The 19,026-nt window shown below is 41.0% G+C and overlaps 1 protein-coding gene across 2 annotated transcripts in view; it reads right to left on the reverse strand.

Annotated features, from left to right (window-relative positions):
* The window catches only part of GPAM (glycerol-3-phosphate acyltransferase, mitochondrial), a 32,698-nt gene extending 14,088 nt beyond the window's left edge, over positions 1 to 18,610 (reverse strand). For both annotated transcript variants that reach the window (XM_074159184.1, XM_074159185.1), the window contains exons 1-12: positions 18,498 to 18,610; positions 18,240 to 18,339; positions 16,732 to 16,862; positions 14,635 to 14,757; positions 11,618 to 11,691; positions 8,563 to 8,676; positions 7,149 to 7,298; positions 5,535 to 5,631; positions 4,416 to 4,552; positions 2,980 to 3,079; positions 2,042 to 2,254; positions 1,536 to 1,649 (exon numbers count right to left, since the gene is read on the reverse strand). In XM_074159184.1, coding sequence (XP_074015285.1) covers positions 1,536 to 1,649; positions 2,042 to 2,254; positions 2,980 to 3,079; positions 4,416 to 4,552; positions 5,535 to 5,631; positions 7,149 to 7,298; positions 8,563 to 8,676; positions 11,618 to 11,691; positions 14,635 to 14,757; positions 16,732 to 16,833 — 1,224 coding nt within the window. In that variant the 5' untranslated portion in view covers positions 16,834 to 16,862; positions 18,240 to 18,339; positions 18,498 to 18,610. The remainder of the gene's footprint in view (positions 1 to 1,535; positions 1,650 to 2,041; positions 2,255 to 2,979; positions 3,080 to 4,415; positions 4,553 to 5,534; positions 5,632 to 7,148; positions 7,299 to 8,562; positions 8,677 to 11,617; positions 11,692 to 14,634; positions 14,758 to 16,731; positions 16,863 to 18,239; positions 18,340 to 18,497) is intronic.
* Between the last annotated feature and the right edge of the window lie 416 nt (positions 18,611 to 19,026).

A 19,026-nucleotide genomic window follows, 5' to 3' on the forward strand; every position in this document is an offset into this window, starting at 1 on the left:
TGCAAGACCCCTCGCAACGCCACAGACTCAGGCAAGCACTCAGGAAGCAGGCAGGGTAGGGCATGCTTGGAATTCTTGAATCCCAAATCTCTCAAAAACCAAACACCTCTCCTTACAGGTTACCATTTACACTACTCTGTTTTCAGGACACTGTGTTCTTTCAGTTTCTATAAAGACTGATGTGGGAAACTAAAGAGCCACTTAACCTGCTGGTCAGGAAAAAGTTCCTTCCCAGGAAAGCTGCTTAAAAGACTTTCACAGGCAGCTCACTCTCTTCTGCTTCTAAGCCTGTGCCACAGAACTGCAGAAGCCCAAAATTAACCCCCAGATCTCCTCTCCTTTAGAAAAACCTGCAGTGACACATCAATTTAAAAATACAGTTACACTTCTGCAAATCTTCGTTAAGGCATACTTGGACAATTTATGTCATTTATTACCTTTCTGGAGTACAAAAATGAATCCGCATGCAAATGAGACCTGACAGAGGTTGCTAGGAAGGTATAGCGATTAGCATTTCACTAGATTAAGAGGGCAGATAACCTTCTCTTCCTTATACTGATCCAATAACAATTGTTAACTCCCTACCAAGAATAGACTGGAAATGACCCAAGCCTTCTCCTCTGGAAGTGAATTAATATCTTTCCCTACTATGCTAATTATAATGCAATGCAGACGGTCACAATAATTTCATGCTGTGGTAATTGAACTCTCCAAAGCTCTCCAACCTACTGCTTTTCTGAGAGAAGTAGGGCAGAAAGAAGAACACCTAATTAATTTGAATAATATTCTAGTAGGTTGTTGTTACAGTAGTTAATCTTATTAAAGTCACACTAAAAATAAGGTATAATGTAGCAGAACACATTAGTGAAGTGTCGATAAATTAAGTACAGTACTAGCACATTCTGCAAAGAGATCAGAGAAAATTTAAAAAGTGAAGGCATGTACTACTGCACCGTCCCATTCCCTGAGAAACTACACAACAGTATTTGGTGAACTAGTATATGTAATACTTGTAAACTAATAATAAACTATGACATTCAAAGAGTGTGCAGATTTTTATGATATGTGATCCATTATATTTTTATAGCTACTAATTTGCTTAGTAGTTTTAGAAATCCAGTGAGATTAATGCCTTTCCTCAACACCAGTGTAAATCAGTTAATCAAGAAAGCTGAATATTGGAGAATAGTATTCAGTTTCCTTCAACTCCAAATGTCTCTACAACTTAAACATGGTACAAGGATCAGTTTAAAGACTGATTGTTAAAACAAAACAAAGAACTCCAGGGAGAATACTTACACCATTTCAAACCTAACATGACCCATTATATCAACCCTGGGACTATTTCAGCTTAACACAAACATGTCCGAAGACTCATGCCTTCAGCAAAACAGGGATACTTTTGTCCTACTGGAATGGGCTTCAGCAGGTAATACTGCTGAATGATAACCCACAATATCAAAATAAATGTGTCCCAGTATTGGAACATCAAAATTGTCAAACTTTCAAAAGGATCTTCAAAATATCAAACTTACTTTTAAGGAAAATGGTTGTGCAAAATCTACTCTGACACACCCATAATTCTTCCGCAGCATTCTGAAGACTCCTCTAGCTATACTCCAAAGACTTTCATTCTTCTTAGGCTTGCCCTGGAAAACATGGATGGTTGTTTTGGGTTTCTTCCAATTTGCAATTAAAAGGTTATATTTAAAATTAAATTGCATGCAACAGCAGACAAAACAAGGCCACATCTTTAGACACACCTTATAACTTCAAGTAAATCTAGAGAACTATTGTTTTCCATAGATACCCACTTGAACATATTATTTTTTATGTCATGAATTTGCATTTAGAAGTATGTCACTCGTACCTCAGCACTCCCTGTCAGAGAGGTTTTGTGATTCATGGCTCTACGCTCTTCAACACGAAACCAAGCACATGTGACAGAGGACTACTGGCATATCATTTAACTATGTAACACATTTTCTTGCACATAAACAGAAATTCCCTCAGGCAAAACAAGTTGTTCAATTGCTCTTACCAGCTGTTCACTGTTATAGTGACCTTCAATTATGCGATCATAGGAGATTCCCACAGGTATAATTAGGACGTCAGGAGTAGCATTTGAGAAAAGAGCATCCACCACCACAGATAAAAGACCTGCTCTCGCTCCAGATGTCTTTCCACTTCGAGACCGTGTGCCTTCCAAGAATATCTCTAAAAACTGCTGCTGTCTCAACAATTCTTCTATGTGCTGAATACAAAAAGATTGGAAAAGAGGAAAAAATAAATATCTAATTATACTGGCAAATTCACATTTGAAATACATTGTCAGCAACCATTCCCTTTTAAAAACATCGAAGATCATGAGTTGGCATGAATACTCTGGGGAAAAAACCAAAAGCAGTAATTAATGCTTGACACAAACCCAGACCAAACTGCAACTGAATTTGCATGAATATACAGGCAGTATAATGCCATTTGTTCACGAACAGCATCTTTTGTAACAGTTGATCTAGCCGATTTGAATACAACTCTCCTTCTGGTTCCTCAGCACATCCCATCTTCCAAGACACAAATACAGCTATTATACTGAATAGCACAAAGGATTACATCAACCCTTCATAAACAGAGACTTCCATTAAGTTAACAGAATCAGTGTAGATACACCCCAGTACAACAGAAATCAGAGAAACAAGGCTGACGTTTAACATTATTTCAGAGAGTATTAATTCTAGGATTATGAGAGGTGAAAATCTGCCCATCCTCAAAGATGCTGGGCATTCAATTCTCTTTTATTCTATGCATTCAAGACTTCATACAAAAATATATCCTTTTTTTGCAGCATGAAACCTAAGACAAATTCAAAGCAGTAAAAAACATCCTGAGGCTAACGGAACTCACTTTTCCGCTTGCCACCCAACTGAAATGTTACCTACAGAAATGTTACCTACAGAAACAAAGACAAGAAATACGTACCACATAGAGCAAAGCTCTGTAGAGGAAGTCCTTACGACCATCAGGACTCTGATCTAACTTTCGTCGAATGAAAAATCCTCCTAGCTTGCGGATCAACGTGCTACATAATAAAGAAGAATTATACTCATAGATTTTAGTTTGCAGGAAACTACTGCACATCCAGTACAAAATTCCTAGCACAACAGGAACTGAAACTACTGGAATTCCCAAAGACTAAAATGTATTACACTACTTGCACATGATGGGACCACATAAATATTACTCTCTTTAACTTAACAAATAGGCTTGTCGACACTGTCTTGCTCCATTTCACTCCCTTGACAGAGCACTTACCCTCTGCAGTGACCCTGACCAGGAGACCATTGTACATCGAGATGTTGGTGACGCCCGTAACAGTTAACCTGAGCTGGCCCAAGTCTGTGCTGCACATAGAGCATGGCCTTCGTGCCCGTGTTGCACATACCCCCTGGCTGCAGGATCAGCTCAGGCATCTAATTTTAACAGAGCAGCCTGCAGGCAGCTACCACTTGGCACCAGCAATTACACCACCTGCATGGCCTTGCCTTTATCTGCAGCAAGAAGTTCTCATAAGAACATCCTTTCTGCTTGACAGAAGAAACAATGAATAGAGGTGTTTTGTTGTAAGAAAATACTATACAGGCCCAAATGACCAAAACGGGGTAACCCTTTCTGCAGATAGGGTCTGCACGGTGTGCTGCACATGGATCAGGGGCCCGCTGGACACTGCACAACTCAGGGTTCCCAGTGTCTAAAGGGATGTTAGATTACATATGCTAGTCTCTCTCTCTTTGTACTGCTAGACCTAATAAATAGCATTTTGATAGAGTCTGAACGCCTTTCTTACTGGGATCATCACAGACCAGCACCTAATAGTGGAAAACACTCTCTAAGTCAAGGTTTCTCCCCTTCTTTCCTCATGATTTCCTGCAATATCCCATGGCTTTTCAGAAATCAGTTATCCCCAAATTCTGTCTCACTGGCAAAATACTACTTAAAAGACCTTAGGTTCTTCAGCCACCAGAAATATAATTTAAACAGAGACCAAACTGGAGTACTTTCGCACAAAGTACTATTCACTTGGTACTGTTGCTGCTCGTTAGCCAGCTCATTAAACTTCATGAAGAGGAGTTGGCCATTCACGACACTTCTTCACATACCCATCTTTTCTTAATCACCTGCCCACTTCGAGACTCCTAAAGAAAGGAATATCCTTCCTTACCCTACTTAGGTTATGTCAGAAGTTCTCAGAAGGATTTTGTTATGCTCTCTCTCTCAGCTTGTAATAGGATCCAAAGAATTTCTACATGATGACCCAATAATACTCAGATTATCTTACACTTGGACATAAGATATAGTAAGATTCCCCCATAAGATCCCCCCACCTCAGTCTTTTTCAAATAAGAAGAGGTTATTACCTGAAGATGGGGATGTTGAGATTGTTCCCTGCAGCAATGTAGGGTGCTTTGATGTTGTGGCAGAAAAGAATGAATGTAAGGAGCAGGTAGTCAATGTGGGATTTGTGCACAGGCAAGAAGATAAGAGGCAAATTCATCTATAGTGGAGAGAGAAGGAAAAAAAGAGGGAAGATCACTCCTTTTGTAAAATCCATCATTGAGATTGCTAGCATCATATTATCAGAACGGATGGTATTTTCCAGTTACCATCATTCAGTTTCTTTACTTCTGGTTTTCATTCAGCTGTGACAATGAGAACATTTTAGTCAACTGTACTTCTTCATGTGCATGGACTGTAGTTTTTACAGTTGTATGCATTACGTTAACAATGATTAATATTCCCAGTTTCTTCAGATTTGCAATATTGAGACAACAATCAAACAATTAAAGGGATGTGGCTGAATCAGGGTCACCAAAGTACTGCTATTTCTTTCTATTAGGTATCAGCAAGGATCTATGAATAGTGGGCTTCCCAAACACTGTAATCAAAAGATAACAGAAAAGATTAGAGACCTCTTTTTTTGTTTGTTTCTTTATTTACCTAATACATCTTTCTTAGGTAAACCCTGCAAAAAGAATCAATTCATCTGAGTGTAAAGAAAATGGTAGTATTTAGGAGTTATTTTGATAAATTTCAATAAATATCGAAGGACTGGGAACAGACTGCTAGTAAGAAATAGGAAAAGATTAATTTGGAATAAAAAAATCTTTAAGAAATAAATTAAGAGTGAAAAATCCTAACTAGGCTACTTTACTAACTAATTTATTACTGGCTGCCTCATCACAAAAAGAGAAATAATGCTGGATGCAGGTTATCCAAGATAATCATTCAGCTCGATAGATAAAATTTGATCCTGAAACAAAGGTAAAACCAGAGTTCACACAGTACTTTAGGTTAGACAACTCAAGTATCATTACATTTAATTAAAAACACCATTTCACAGATATGAGACAGTTCTATCTATAATTTGGTCTCATACAAGCTTAGCAGAACTCTCCTAAAAAGAGGAAGTGCTGTAAACATTCACAGAAACTACATTAGAAATCTGCCTTACTAGATTCTTTCCCACCTTCCCTTACCTCTGTTGCTGCTTTGACCATTTCGATTTGACCTCTGTGGATCTGAATATTCCAGAAAAAGCTGTTAAACAACTTCAGTAACACCCAGCCAGTCAACCTGAAGAAAGAACAAACACAAATCAAAAAGCTTCATTTGTTTCTACCTGTTTTATACTGCCTCTATATGACTAAAGGCAAAGCCATAAAATCCGATTACTTTATATTCAAACAAAATTATTATAAAATCCAATTGCTTAACAAGTTTGTACCTACCAGCTAAGCCATAGTTAATAACATTTCAGCTTCCTGCAATTACGATACAAAACTTGTTAGTATCAACCTCAGCGAAGGCTGTTCAAAGGCCACATTAGATATGGGGCAATTTAACGGAGGTCCTACGATCAATTATAATAACTAAGCTAGCCAGGTGACATGTTAGGTGACAGTGTTAGGTGACTCCTGGTTTTGTGGGAGAACTTAATATTGTTACAAAAAATATAGGGTTCGCATCACTGAAGTTGGTGAAGGAGACTAGGAACATGACAGAGGCAAATTCATCCTTAGTAGTTGTCATGGTTTCAGCCGGGATGGAGTTGACTTTCTCACTAGCAGCTGGCACAGTGCTATGTTTTAGGTTTGGGAAGGGAATACCAGTGATAGCACACTAATGGTTTTGGTTGTTGCTAAGCTCTCAAGGCCTTCTCCACTCCTTACCCTGCCCTGCCAGCGAGGAGGCTGAGAGTGCACAAAAAGTTGGGAGGGGATACACTGGGGACAGTTGATCCCAACTGGCCAAAGGGATATTCCATGCCATGTGGCGTCATGCTCAGCATATAGAGCTGGGGGAAGAAGGAGGAAGAGGGGGACGCTTGGAGTTACAGTGTTTGTCTTCCCAAGAAACCATTACACATGATGGAGCCCTGCTCTCCTGGGGATGGCTGAGCACCTGTCTGCCCACGGGAAGCAGTGAATGAACTCCTTGTTTCACTTTGCTTGTGTGGTGCAGCTTTTGCTCTACCTATTAAACCATCTTTATCCCAACCCACAAGTTTTTTTCTCACTTTTATGCTTCTGATTCGCTTCCCCATCCTGCCGTGTGGGAAGTAAGTGAGGGCTGCATGGTCCTAGAGCCCAGCTGGGATTAAACCATGACAGTAGTAAAGGCAGACACCACAGTAAAAGATTTTATCTAAGACAAAGACTCTCTCCGAGACATTTATAACTACAGGTTATGACATTCAGTGGGCTACTGGAAAAAAGATCTTTCACAGTCTAAGATGCTGCAGCTAGTTGCTCTCACCCATATCAGCCTGAAGCAACAAAGGACGCTAATATTGGTCTACGGATTAGTAGTTTCAGGAGAAAAAAGTATGTCTGTATTTAATGTTATTGTAAGATTTACCCTTTGAAAAGGCAGAGGGTTTCTGTTGGATCTGAAAATGAAGAATAACTACCATTTAATTAGAACTAGCTACCATAACATTAGAAAAGGAATTTTTATGAATAATGTCTTATTTTTTTAGAATAATTATACATTATTTATGAATAATGTCTTACAAGCTCTGCTGGCATAACACATAGAGACCTTGGCCACTCTTCTACCCATAGACAATACTGATGAGCTGTTTTTCTTACCTGATTAAAGCAGGTGACACATTTGCTACCATTTCTTGGAGAATTTTCCTAGCTTTTTTCTTCACTTTGTTGATAGCTTTAGGATCCGTCTGAGCAAAACTACCAGGAGCACTTGGTTCAGAAGCTTCATCTACAATGGCCTTCTGGACTCTAACATCAAAAAGTAAAACTTACAAAATAGTCCCACAACAGAAGAGTTCAAAACATAGACAACAACTGCTGTGAATAAGCTATATATTACTAGAGGAGTAACTTGCAGGCATCAAAGAACATGCACACTGAAGTATTGTGTATTCCGAATGCATTACATTTAATTTGGTAATTTTCTAACCTCTGATTAAATAGCTAGATGATGGATGAATGTGCTCAAAGGTGACTATATAAACAGCGTGTACACAGTTCACAGGTACTGATGTTAAATGATCACCAATTTTCAGAAATGGTTAATAAGGTTAAAAACGCACAAGAAACAGCCGAAACCTCCTTTTTGTTACTATTTTCTTTTTCCTGCCATAGCAATTTCACTTACCTGATTAGACAGATTTATGCAGTTGCTGTTCTGCACATCTACAGTACCTCTTCCCCCTTGAATTCTCACCTTTAAAGTGTAACTAAATTTTATAAGGTCTATTTTCCCCATTTAAAACGTAACTAAGAGAGATTCAGTGTTTTAACACATAATAACTGTGGTACAACACAGTCTGCTTTGTTTTTCAAAAGCAACACTATCGTCTTCAAATGGGACTTGAAGATTAAAAATTCAGGAGAATTAGGAATGTTAATGTAGGCAGTGTGTGGCCTCTGACAGAAGTAAACTCAAGGAGTAGGCAGGTGGTTGAATTTCTTTGTGTCCAGGGAAAACTGATACCTTAATAGCTAATCAGGGGCTCAACATGCCATTTAAAATGCAGTATATGAAACAGAAAAGAAGCTCCAAAGCAAAGAGTCGGTATTTCACTCTATAGCCTTTTTACAGTTTTGCCTCACACTCTTGGTGTACGCTCAGGGCACTCTGAAATGCTGCTTTCCTTATATTTCTGAGACACTGACAATTTCTGATGACTGCAGTATGACTTTAGCGGTAATGACTTACATGAATCAGATAAGCAAATGTTTGAAGAGTTCCCAGGTAGCAATTTATTTTTCTGTGTACTGTCTGCTGTCCACCCACTATGCATAATTCATTTAGGGATTTGTAATTCTTGATCGATCCCCTCTTATTATTCAAACAGATATTGCAAGCTACAGTCCTGAAGGGCTGTACTGAAGATAATGCATCTTCTAATATTTTAAATAGTCTGATTTTAAATAGTCTGGTTTTCAAAACCTGTTGTTTCCAAATTCTTAAATCTTATTATAATAATTATAATGTATCAGTCGTATGAAAAAAGTAGCTTATTTTGCATTATCTTACCTGCTGTTATTCAGCACGTTTTCGGTTAGATTCTTGGCAAACATACCCTTATGAACATCCCTCTCTTGCACAAAAAGGACATAACAAAGGCGTCTTGCAAGCCACCCTCTGTACCTACAAAAATATGAAGAGTATTTCAGCGTGACCCTCAAAAATTTCACTGCCAAAAAAATGCATTTTAAAAATACCTAAAAATACCATTAAGTAGAAAAAGTACATAAAGTTTTATGAAGGGCTGTCTAAAAGCTTCTGTATCTTCTAGTAAATTGTTCAATATGTTAATGTAACAGGTGAAATAGCTGACGTGTAGCACAAAAGACCTGGGACAATTGAGGTCTGCACTACTTCAATTCAAAGCGATACTGGCTTTAAAACATCCCATAGTATCACAGGAAAGTAGCTACAAACCAGCATATACATTTTGTCTGTCCACTGGAACCCAGTCCCCAGCTCAGCGAGGAGGAAAGAAGATGTAGTGTCCACTTCCAATTCAGTGACTTTCCACCGAGGAATATGAATGCCCGACTGAGAGGTTTATCAACTTCTTCAGGAAACCCTGAGCCCTCTTGGGAAAATTGCTCACATTGTGTGCACAGGGCAAACTCTCACAGCCACTTTTGAAAAATATGTTTGCATTAGCCACCGACACAAACCACTTTTTGGCTAATCTTTTCTTCCTTTCCAGTGTTTTTGAACACCCAGTCCTATGTGCCTCTTATGTACTTTCTTCTTGCAAAGCTTTAACAGAAGTAGAACCACTTCAGTATCAGTAAATCTCTCTACACATTCAAGCATTTAAGAAAGGCAACTTAGCTTATGTGGCAAGTCTCTCCCTTTTCAATTAACCCTGTCCTCTACCCTCTGGATCATATAAGCGGCAATCCTCTGTGAAAATGTAATTTTGAGCAGTTTTCCTAACCTCACAGAAGGGATAAAACCCAGCCCTCAGCAGTGAATATTCATTACTATTTTCTCTCCTCACCACTCTCACTCACCAGGCCAGGAATGGACAAGCCACCACTCATGTGGGTCACCCCACAAATCAGACACAGCTGGGAGCCCCTGACAGCAGAGCTGATGCGATGAGGCAGAACTAACAGCTGGAAGAAGAAATTAAATTCTGGCCATTCCTAAGACCAGAGCACTCAGTATTATGTAAAAACCTCGTCCTGAGGACTGCTGGCGCGATGCATCGCTGATGCTCCAGCGAATGTCCCAAACCAAACCATGGGTGACAATACTCATGTTGGTTTCCATGCTGGATTGCTGCCAGGGTCTCACTCCTGATTGTCACCAATGTTGGCTGCTAAACCTCCCTACCACATTTCAGTAAATTTATACGTGTGTGAAAACCCGTTAGGAAAGACGAGATGGAACTTTTAGAGTGTAAAAGGCCAAACCACCTGAGCACACAGGCCACTGGCGCTGTAACTAAGATGAGTGCACACGCACAACCATCAGTACAGCCTGACACAGAGCGGTTATACAAATATTCAGACCGTCTCGAAGGACATAGAATTTTGCTATTCGTGCTGTCAGGGAAGTAGACTGGCGACTCTGTTTTAATTGCTTTTCCATTTTCCCCTTCGCATCGAAGTTTGAGAGCTTTATTGATTTTTCTAAAAAGCAAACTTAAGGAGATAAGCTTCTTTCTGACAAGAATTTTGGTAACTACGAACATATCACAACAGCATACAGTTATTGCAGGGATCTGTCAAAGTATAAAGGCTTCTACGTTCATTTTCCAGCTTAGATATGACATAATATAATTAGAAAAATCTGTTTTCTAATCGTGTACCAATGACAGAAGACAAAAACCACACAGAATAGACCCAGTCAAGATATATTATAAAAATGACACATTCACACCTCAAAAAAAGGCTGTGGTAATGTCTCAATACAGGTACACTGTGCTAACAGTTAAAGAGCATCACTCTTGCTTTCTAGGGCCAAGAAACTGTGACTATGTAACCCCACAGGACCTCAGAATTTCATTAAAATTGTCAATTTTCAGACTATAATGACATTCTGAGCTAAAGGCATTTTATTTCAGAAAAATTCATTAACCCATATTTTGTTGCCCTTATATTTCTAATTTAAGTAACTCTGACCATTCAAAACCATTCAAGCGTTAGATTTTTGAAACTAATTTAAAAAAAATTAAAATTAAACCCTATTTCTGTTATTTTTTCTGTATTCTAAACTACAAGCTCAACTCTTAAAAAAAACATAATTAATTCAAATTGAAGAAAGAACAGCCTCTAACATTAGCTTCCTCGCTCTCAAGCACAGCACAATGCTGCCTTTCTTCCGCTCAGATACTTTGGCTCATTTCTTTCAGGCTGCTGGCCTCTCTTTGTTTGCTCTGACTCTATAACAAATACTGCAGGATCTGCTTATGCTAATGATTACTGTAAAGACCTTAGCAAGCATTATTAACTTTCCAAAGAACAGAATAAAGATTTTTGTGTACTTCCAGCATCTTCATCACAGAATACAAGATGTATTTCCAACAGCACAAAGATACATCATCATTTTTAGGTCATATATACCATCCTTCAGGAGCTGCACTCTGCCACTGAGACAGAGGAGAGACAGTCTAGCAAGACAAGTTCAGATTTAATTGTCATTAGTGATAATAGTCAATGCCCAAATTGTGAGCCAGATATGCTCAGTAAATTAAAATGTAGCCTGAAGTCATTCTTAAGCATGGGAATAAAACAGCTCCTCTCGGCATTGTGCTATGGATGCTGCCATTTGCACTAAAGGAGAAAGGAATTAAACATTCTCTGTTTTTTGTGAAACAAGTTTGACCCTTACTCTCCTTGCCTATAACCCCAAGGGACTTTGCCCAGCTCCCAAATACACACAGCCGGATTGAACAAGTACATTACTCTCCTGAAGTCAGCATCAATTCCTGCATTTAGAATTACAGAAACCCTGTATTTTAGGATAGCAATACATATTCACTCAGTCTGGACTATCCTAGAGATTTCCCTGCCATGAGATTAAAAACATCAATTTTAAAAGCAAAGGAAAAGACTTGCTACATTACCTTGTATGTGTTTCATTGATATATATGACATTACGTAGACCCAAAGAAGGAATACTAGCATTGAAGAAGTTATCCTGTAAAAGCAAGAAAAAAAAAAAAAAGATTGGTGGATTATTTCGTTACACAAGAATAGCTGTGTCTTTGCATTCATCGTAACATTTAAGATAATACAGTGGTTTTCATCTCTCTTATGAACAAAAGCCAAAGCAGAGAAGTGCTGAGCTTGCTTATAAAGTACACACTAACTATTCTGAAATTAAAATGAAATTCAGAAAGTCACTATTCCCAACTCCAGTACATTGAAAGTATTCTCTAGGCTTTACTGCACACAGAAATGGTTGTATTGCTTGTATTCTTCAAGCCACAATATTTTATTAAATTCTAATGTAATATAAACCAGGACTTGTCATAATACAGAACTCATCTTTGAGACAGAACTTTGTTAAGCCACATTCAGCATTAGTATAATCATGAGCCTTTTGACGCTCAGTCTGTGACATCCAGATCAGGCATCACGTAACGGCAGCCCAAGGGTCAGGACATCCATCCATTGTTAGGTGGCAAATCTACACATCCCTGCTCAGCCTGAGCAACAAACTCCATCCAGCCTCGTACATTCCTGGTACAGACTCGGCATGTCAGGCTATTAACCATTCTGGGATGAGTCTGGGAGCAGTTCCACTTTGGATAAACAAATATTCCCTGGCAGGAAGACCTAAACTTTAATCTTCCATATTCAAAGCAAGTACCTTGACCAAGAGGCTAGTTCTTTCTGCCCAAATAATATTTAATTATAAAACTGGTACCATGCCAACAGTGAATTACAGCTAAAACCACTGGGACTGTGCACATCAAGGGAAGCAAAAACAGGACAATGAAGGAGAAAGATGGTTACCAGCAACAGCGTAGCTGCAGAACAGCCTCACTACCAATTCTGCAATGAGAGTCAGATAAGAGTCTCATTTGTTTGTATTTTGTTCAGGACACACCATTTGCCACAAATTAAAATACATGAGTGTCCTATGTCATTTGAAATTCAAGTAGAAATTATGTGCTACAGTGGGAGCACACAGTCTTCTGCCCCATGTTAAAGCATAATTGAGTAGCACATACAATCAACAAATTGTTGCTCTAGGCTCTTAAGAGGAAACTTCAAGGTAATATTAATTTCTTTGACTATTCACTGGTAATTTTTTGTGGATCTTAAAGTTAGATGAAATGTTCTGGTAAAGACAAGTGAAATGACTTCTTCTTGAGCAACAAAGTTAAGTAGTACTGAACGCCCAAGTTCGCTCCAGTCCTGTGTTAGGTTATAACCTCACTCTGTGAAATTCAACCTCCAGCTGTAACGTCACACGTTAGCTTTTCCTTGTTTAACTTTTCCCTGATCGTATGTCAAGATTCTGTCAGACCAAGTGAGCTGATTTGCGGTGGCAGGGAGACACTGTGAGAGAAGCCCAACTCCCACCACCGCATCCTACCCTTTCCCACCAAACACTATCCCCCACCTCCTGACTGACACCACCTCCAGCATTCATCACACCCTTAATGAGCCAGCTGTGTTCAGGCAAGGTAGAAAACTAAGACAGCCAGGCTAAATGAATAAATAAAGCAGGTAATTTTCTGCTTGGTTAGTGAACTTGATCAGCCCCCAGGAAAGCAGGAAGGAACAGAAGAGGGAGAAGCAAGACTTCCCACTCCCTGCACCGGCAAGGTGTTAGTTTGACCAACACACTTAAGGAATTCTGTCTCCCCTATCCATCCCTTTTCCTTAAGAGAATTAACAAAACAGGGAGCTCAACAAAAGTGAAATATCTAGAGTCTAATGGGAGGATCTGGGTTGTTATCATTTGCAGCAAGGAGTATTTTATTCTAGAAGGCAATAAAGGGCTTAATCTAGTCATGCCCCTTTCCTAAGTGGAATCTCTGGACAGGTAATTAGTTCCTTATTAAGTGGAGAAAATACAGAACAAGATTTTACTTCCTAAAGCATAATCCTCAACTTGAGAGGAACAGCCTAAATGCTAAATGTATAAAGGCCTAAGTTGACGATTCCTACACACCTTTTTAGAAGTTAAAACATTTAAGTGTCTGTCAGTAGTTTATCTAACTGCTTGTCTTCTTGCCCATATCACACATAGCCTTCACAGCACATTTGGATTTCTATCCTACGTTTTTATGTCATTGCTACAATCTTCTATTCTGGCATAGGAATAGAGCGAAATAACAACTTTTCCTTAGTCAAAGAAATAAACAAATTTTCACTCTGGTCCAGCCAATCCTGGAGCTCAGCGCAGGTGTAACTGAGTGCAATTTAAAGCCCATGGTGTACACATAGTCAAATTACACGATGAACTGGTTGCAAACTATATTATGCCGTTTATCAGTATTTTGCATCTTCGGCTTATGGAAAGCCTGCCCAATGTAGTTCAATAAAGCTGACATTTTAAATCAGCTTGTGCAACCCCTCTAGAGCCACCACCTTGACACTGTTCCCAGCAGACAACTATTCCCCCTTGTCCTAACTGACACCTCTTGTTCCCAGGCTGGGCTGAGAAGTCAGGAACCAGCCAGGGGTAGAAAACCAACCCGTCTTCCCAAGCACAGGATTGATCTCTTCAAGCCTGAAGTCAAGCATATTGGTTACTTTCAAAACTGTACTTACTCTGTGGATAGAGAATTACATGTCCTAAGCCTTAACACTTTCATATATGCCAAATTCCCATTACTAATCTAGCAGAGCAGATCATTTTTTTCCATACAATTTCCTAGCGCCGGAGAGTTTTGTGCAAGAAATACGTCTGCTCTGAAAAGCGGGAAACAAAGCATCACAATAGGTCTGTGTCATCCATTAATTCAAGGGAAAAGAAAATATAACCACAAAGGTGAAAAACTATGTTCCTTTATGAAATAAGAACATTGTGACCTTAATTCTGAAAGTAAGAAAACTACTGAAACTTCATTACGCTGCAACTATGCGTTATTGTCAAACATAATCCAGTCTGTAATCTTCTTACCCGGCTCTGGGGAGTGCATACGTAGCAACATCGTCCCACAAACGGCCTTTTTCTGCTCAACAGAGTCTCTTTCCATTTTAAAGTGGCGGATCGGAAGAGAGTGGGCCTAGAGTTACACTCTCCCTGCAGAACAAAAGACAACTATGTAAATATCCAGAAATATACATTTTACTGGGTAAGTGAAATCTTTGAGTAAGAGGGGTCGCCACATATTAAAAAAAAAAAATAAAACCCCAAAACTACATAAAACTAACACAAATTTTTCCAAGATTTTTCCGCTGTGCTTACGTATCTTGCACTGCAGAATTTGCTGACACACAAAATTTATAAATAAAGAACTCTAATAAGAAACAGCAAGGAAACTGACAGCTGAAAAAAGCAGAAGAAATTAACAGTAAATTACACTCAATAATATAAGGGTGTTTATAATAAAAGCAATGTATTTTAAGCTTTAACTGGACATCAGCCTGTAAAATTGCAAGAAGACTGAATGTATGCAAAATATTAACTCCGTTGACTCTGTAGGCTCTTATTCAGCAGTTTCATGTGAAGTGATATGAAAAAGTAACCACTGTGCCTTCTCCAGTGCTATGCTGTCTTTTTGAAGAATACAAGATGAAAAAATCCAAAGTAACTGCTTTCACAGAACTTTCTCTACATTAGGGAGAGAACTTAACTTATGTAAATATAATGTAAATATACTTAACTACCATTTTTACAAAGATATTGAATGCTCCCATTAAAGTCTACTGAATTACGCCTTTCCTGAGAACGAGCACTGGATTGCCATTTTCTGAACCATATATTCTAAGTTTCTAGTGAAAGGGAAGTTACAGAAACAAACTGAAACAAAACCAAATTGTTGTTTAAAACAGAATATTTAAGTGGAAGAGAAGCAGAGTAGACCCAAAATCTTAAACCAGCTTAAGGATTGGAAAACACAAGTACCTATCATCACATACCCAGCTAGCATGCCCGCCCAGTAAGAAACAACCAGAAAGTCAAAAGAAATGCTGAAGATGCCTAAAAACTAAAATGTGCATATATCACACTTGGCAAGCAGTTATGAATTGGCAACTATTCCAAGGCCAAGTCTTCCATCTGAAATAAACAAGCATCAAGATGCTAAGCCCGGCCCCAATCCTTTCCCTATCACTTTCTGTAATGCTAACTCCAAAATTAACCAACTTTGGAAGAGTAGCGTCTTCCTTCTGCTTGCCTCCAAGCCCTGACTGAGTTCATCACCGCTTTCTTACAAAACCTCCTTCCTATCTCTTTTGTCTTGTCTGCCTTTATCCCACTCTCTCACTGACCTCTTGGTTACCACAGCTTGCTGTCCCTTGTAACTTACATCTAGCTATACGGAAAAGCCAGCTGCCAGGACATCTGTCCTTTCCCTCAACTCTGACCATGTCTCCAACTCTTCTTCTGTATCAAATTCAAACTCCTCCTCTCCACAGCACTGTCTAATTCCTCCTGATTTATGCTTCTAAACCAACCAGTACCAGCCTGATCCCCATGTGGCTCTTTTTGTTCCACCCAGCCCTCCCTGCTCACTGCCCCCTTTCTCTCCTTCAAATCCCAAGACTCACTCAAGAGAGGACACAGGCTTTTAATAGCTTCCATATTTATATCCACCAAATTTTCTCTGCCTCTTGTACTGCATAAAAAGCTCCAGCTACAATGGCTATATGACGCGCATCTTTAGCTTCATGCTCCTTTTCACTTGTGCATTTCAAACTACATCCTCCAGAATAGCACCTCTATTTGTCTTCTGTTTGATGTCAGTCTACGCCAGAACAGGATTCTGCACATTTACTGCTGTGAAAAATGACTAGTAACATCACACCAGAAGACTGTAAGACTATCAATAGGGTTTGATAGGGTTTTTCTTCTCTAGCAACATTAGTCTTTGGCACAGCTCTAAACCGTTGGCTCGTCCTTACATTTCAAGTTAAATTAAAACTAAACTGTATCACGCATGAGAGAGGTGATGCCTTATCATCATTCTTCATAATAATAACAAAAAAAATCCATCAGTGACTTGAGGAAAAAATAAGATAAATATGGTCAATAACATTCACAGCTTTTACTTACCCATTCTTCACTGGAATGCTTACATCTACTTATACTGCACTCTGCTGAGGTGGACAAATAGGACACATCTATTGTTCCAAGGGACAAAGCAGTTTCATCCATGACACACCAGTTGAACTGAAGATCAGAAGCTGCAAAATAATAACATACATACACATATATATACACACACACACAAACACATACACATATGCACAATTTCAGTGATGGGTATCTAGCAATAAATTAGCAAACTGGTATTTTTGCACCCTTCAGTAAAAGTTAGGTTCTGAAGAAGTTTTGCTGCAGTCAGAGATCAGTGTGACTTTAATATAATTAAAAAAAACCCACACAGCGTATTTGATTTCCACAAACGCAGCCACTGATCAGTTACCTGCATGTTTTTCTCTCTCTGGTCTTCCTCACATTACAGGCCAGTATAGTCCCTTCACGCTCTTCCAGTGTTCTTCACCACATGGTTTAAACCTTTCAGCCACACACACACACATTTCAGCCACTTTCAAAAGTTTACAATTCTCTTGCACTACATGACCTCACTCTTTCATCATTTGCTTCTCAAGGACACCTATTATCTACAAAAAAATTTCATTAACGTTCTCTCCCAATCCTATCTCACAGTATATTTTATGCGTCTGATCCAGCTGTGGTCAAACCAGTTTGCAATCTCCTGGGAGGAGGGAGTGCTCTATACAAAAGCACATCCCTAAATCTGAAGGTGCTGCTGACATAGGTGACATCATGGGCTTGTGAGATTAAAAAGCACTAAAGAAGTCTAAACTTGCACTGTTATTTTAAAATAGAAGTTTTATAGTTCATATAACAAGCACAGTAAATGATTCTCCCTCGGCCAAGGAAAAAAGGAAGTAGGCTAAACATAGCAAAACGACTTAGCGCTGTATGGTGTATCCGCAAAAGACTAGAAATTAAACTGCTTTGTTATGGAGAGCCATCGGAATAGGAATCCCAGCATTTTTCTCTAGAGAAACTGTAAAGTGGCAATACCGCCTCTTCCATCTGTCACCGCAAAGAAACTTACATTACAGCCACGCTGCGAGCCATCAGGAATGGGACTGTTCCCACCCTGTACGCTAAATTTGCAAGAACAAGGCCTAAAACTTTAGCCCAACATTTTCTTTCTTACCCTCGTCCCCAGCAGACACAGCAGTCCCTCCTGGGACACCTCCGTGCCCAGCGTTCCCAGTACAAACTGGAGTTTGAGCTCGTATACCCACGCACATACTTGTCTTTACACAGCCAAGTGCGCAAGTTGTCCTTGATGGCTCATACGCTCCATTTGCTTTTTTTCTTAATTAGTACTCATGGAAATTACTATCTAAACCACCCAATAAATACAGAAGAAAGGCTCACAGACACCTAAACGGTGAAAGCGAAACGCGTCCTCCAATTGTGCTCAAGGTGACCTTGGCTGCATCGGCACACAGAAAAGATGAACTTTAAAAAATTACGGAATTAAAAGCTTGCTCGAGCGACACCAACCGGGCACGTACCTCTGACAGAACCTGCCCTCCCGAGCGCCCGCTCACGCCGTCTCCCTGCCGGGACACGCCATCCTCCGGGGCTGGGGACCCCGCGGGCTCACCCGATCTGCTATAAATAAAAACACCGGGGCTGAGCGCCGGTACCGGCTGCGGAGCCTCCCCGGGCACCGCCGGCGCCGCTCCAAGGGGCCGTCCCCGGGGGCGGGCGCCCACCGCTGGGCCCGCAGCCCCCGGCGGGGACGGCCGAGGAGCCTCCCCGCTGCCCACCTGCCCGCCGGCTCGGCTCCACGGCAGCCACGGGGACCGCCAGCGCCGCCGCTCTCCCCTCAAAGGCCACTCGCCGCCCGGGCCGCTCGCTCCGCCGCCGCGCAGCCCCACACGCCCCGGCTCCGCCGGCCCCGGCCCGCCCCCTCCCGCCACGCGGCAGCCCCTGGCCCGGCCTTGCCCTGCCCTGCCCCGCCGCCGGGGGCAGCACCGCCGCCGGGCCGGGACCCGGATCCCTCTCCCCGCCGGGACCCGGATCCCTCTCCCCGCCGAGACCCGGCTCCGGCTGCCCGCCGGCCCCTACCCGCACCGCTGCCCCGCTGCTGCCCGCCCGCCGGCGCCGGGCCTGACGCGACTTCCTGAGCGCCCGTCGCCATGGTGCGGGCCCGCCGCCGCCCGCCCGGCCCTCGCTGCAGGCCCGGGGTCCCGCCGCTGCCCTCCCGCCCCGGCCCACCCGCTGTGGCGCCCGTCCCCTGAGCGGCGGCGGGTGTCACCGTCTGCGGCCACCGCGGAGGCAGGGACATCCTCACAC

This window comes from Numenius arquata, chromosome 15 (genome assembly GCF_964106895.1).
Source record: "Numenius arquata chromosome 15, bNumArq3.hap1.1, whole genome shotgun sequence".
Lineage (NCBI taxonomy): Eukaryota > Metazoa > Chordata > Aves > Charadriiformes > Scolopacidae > Numenius > Numenius arquata.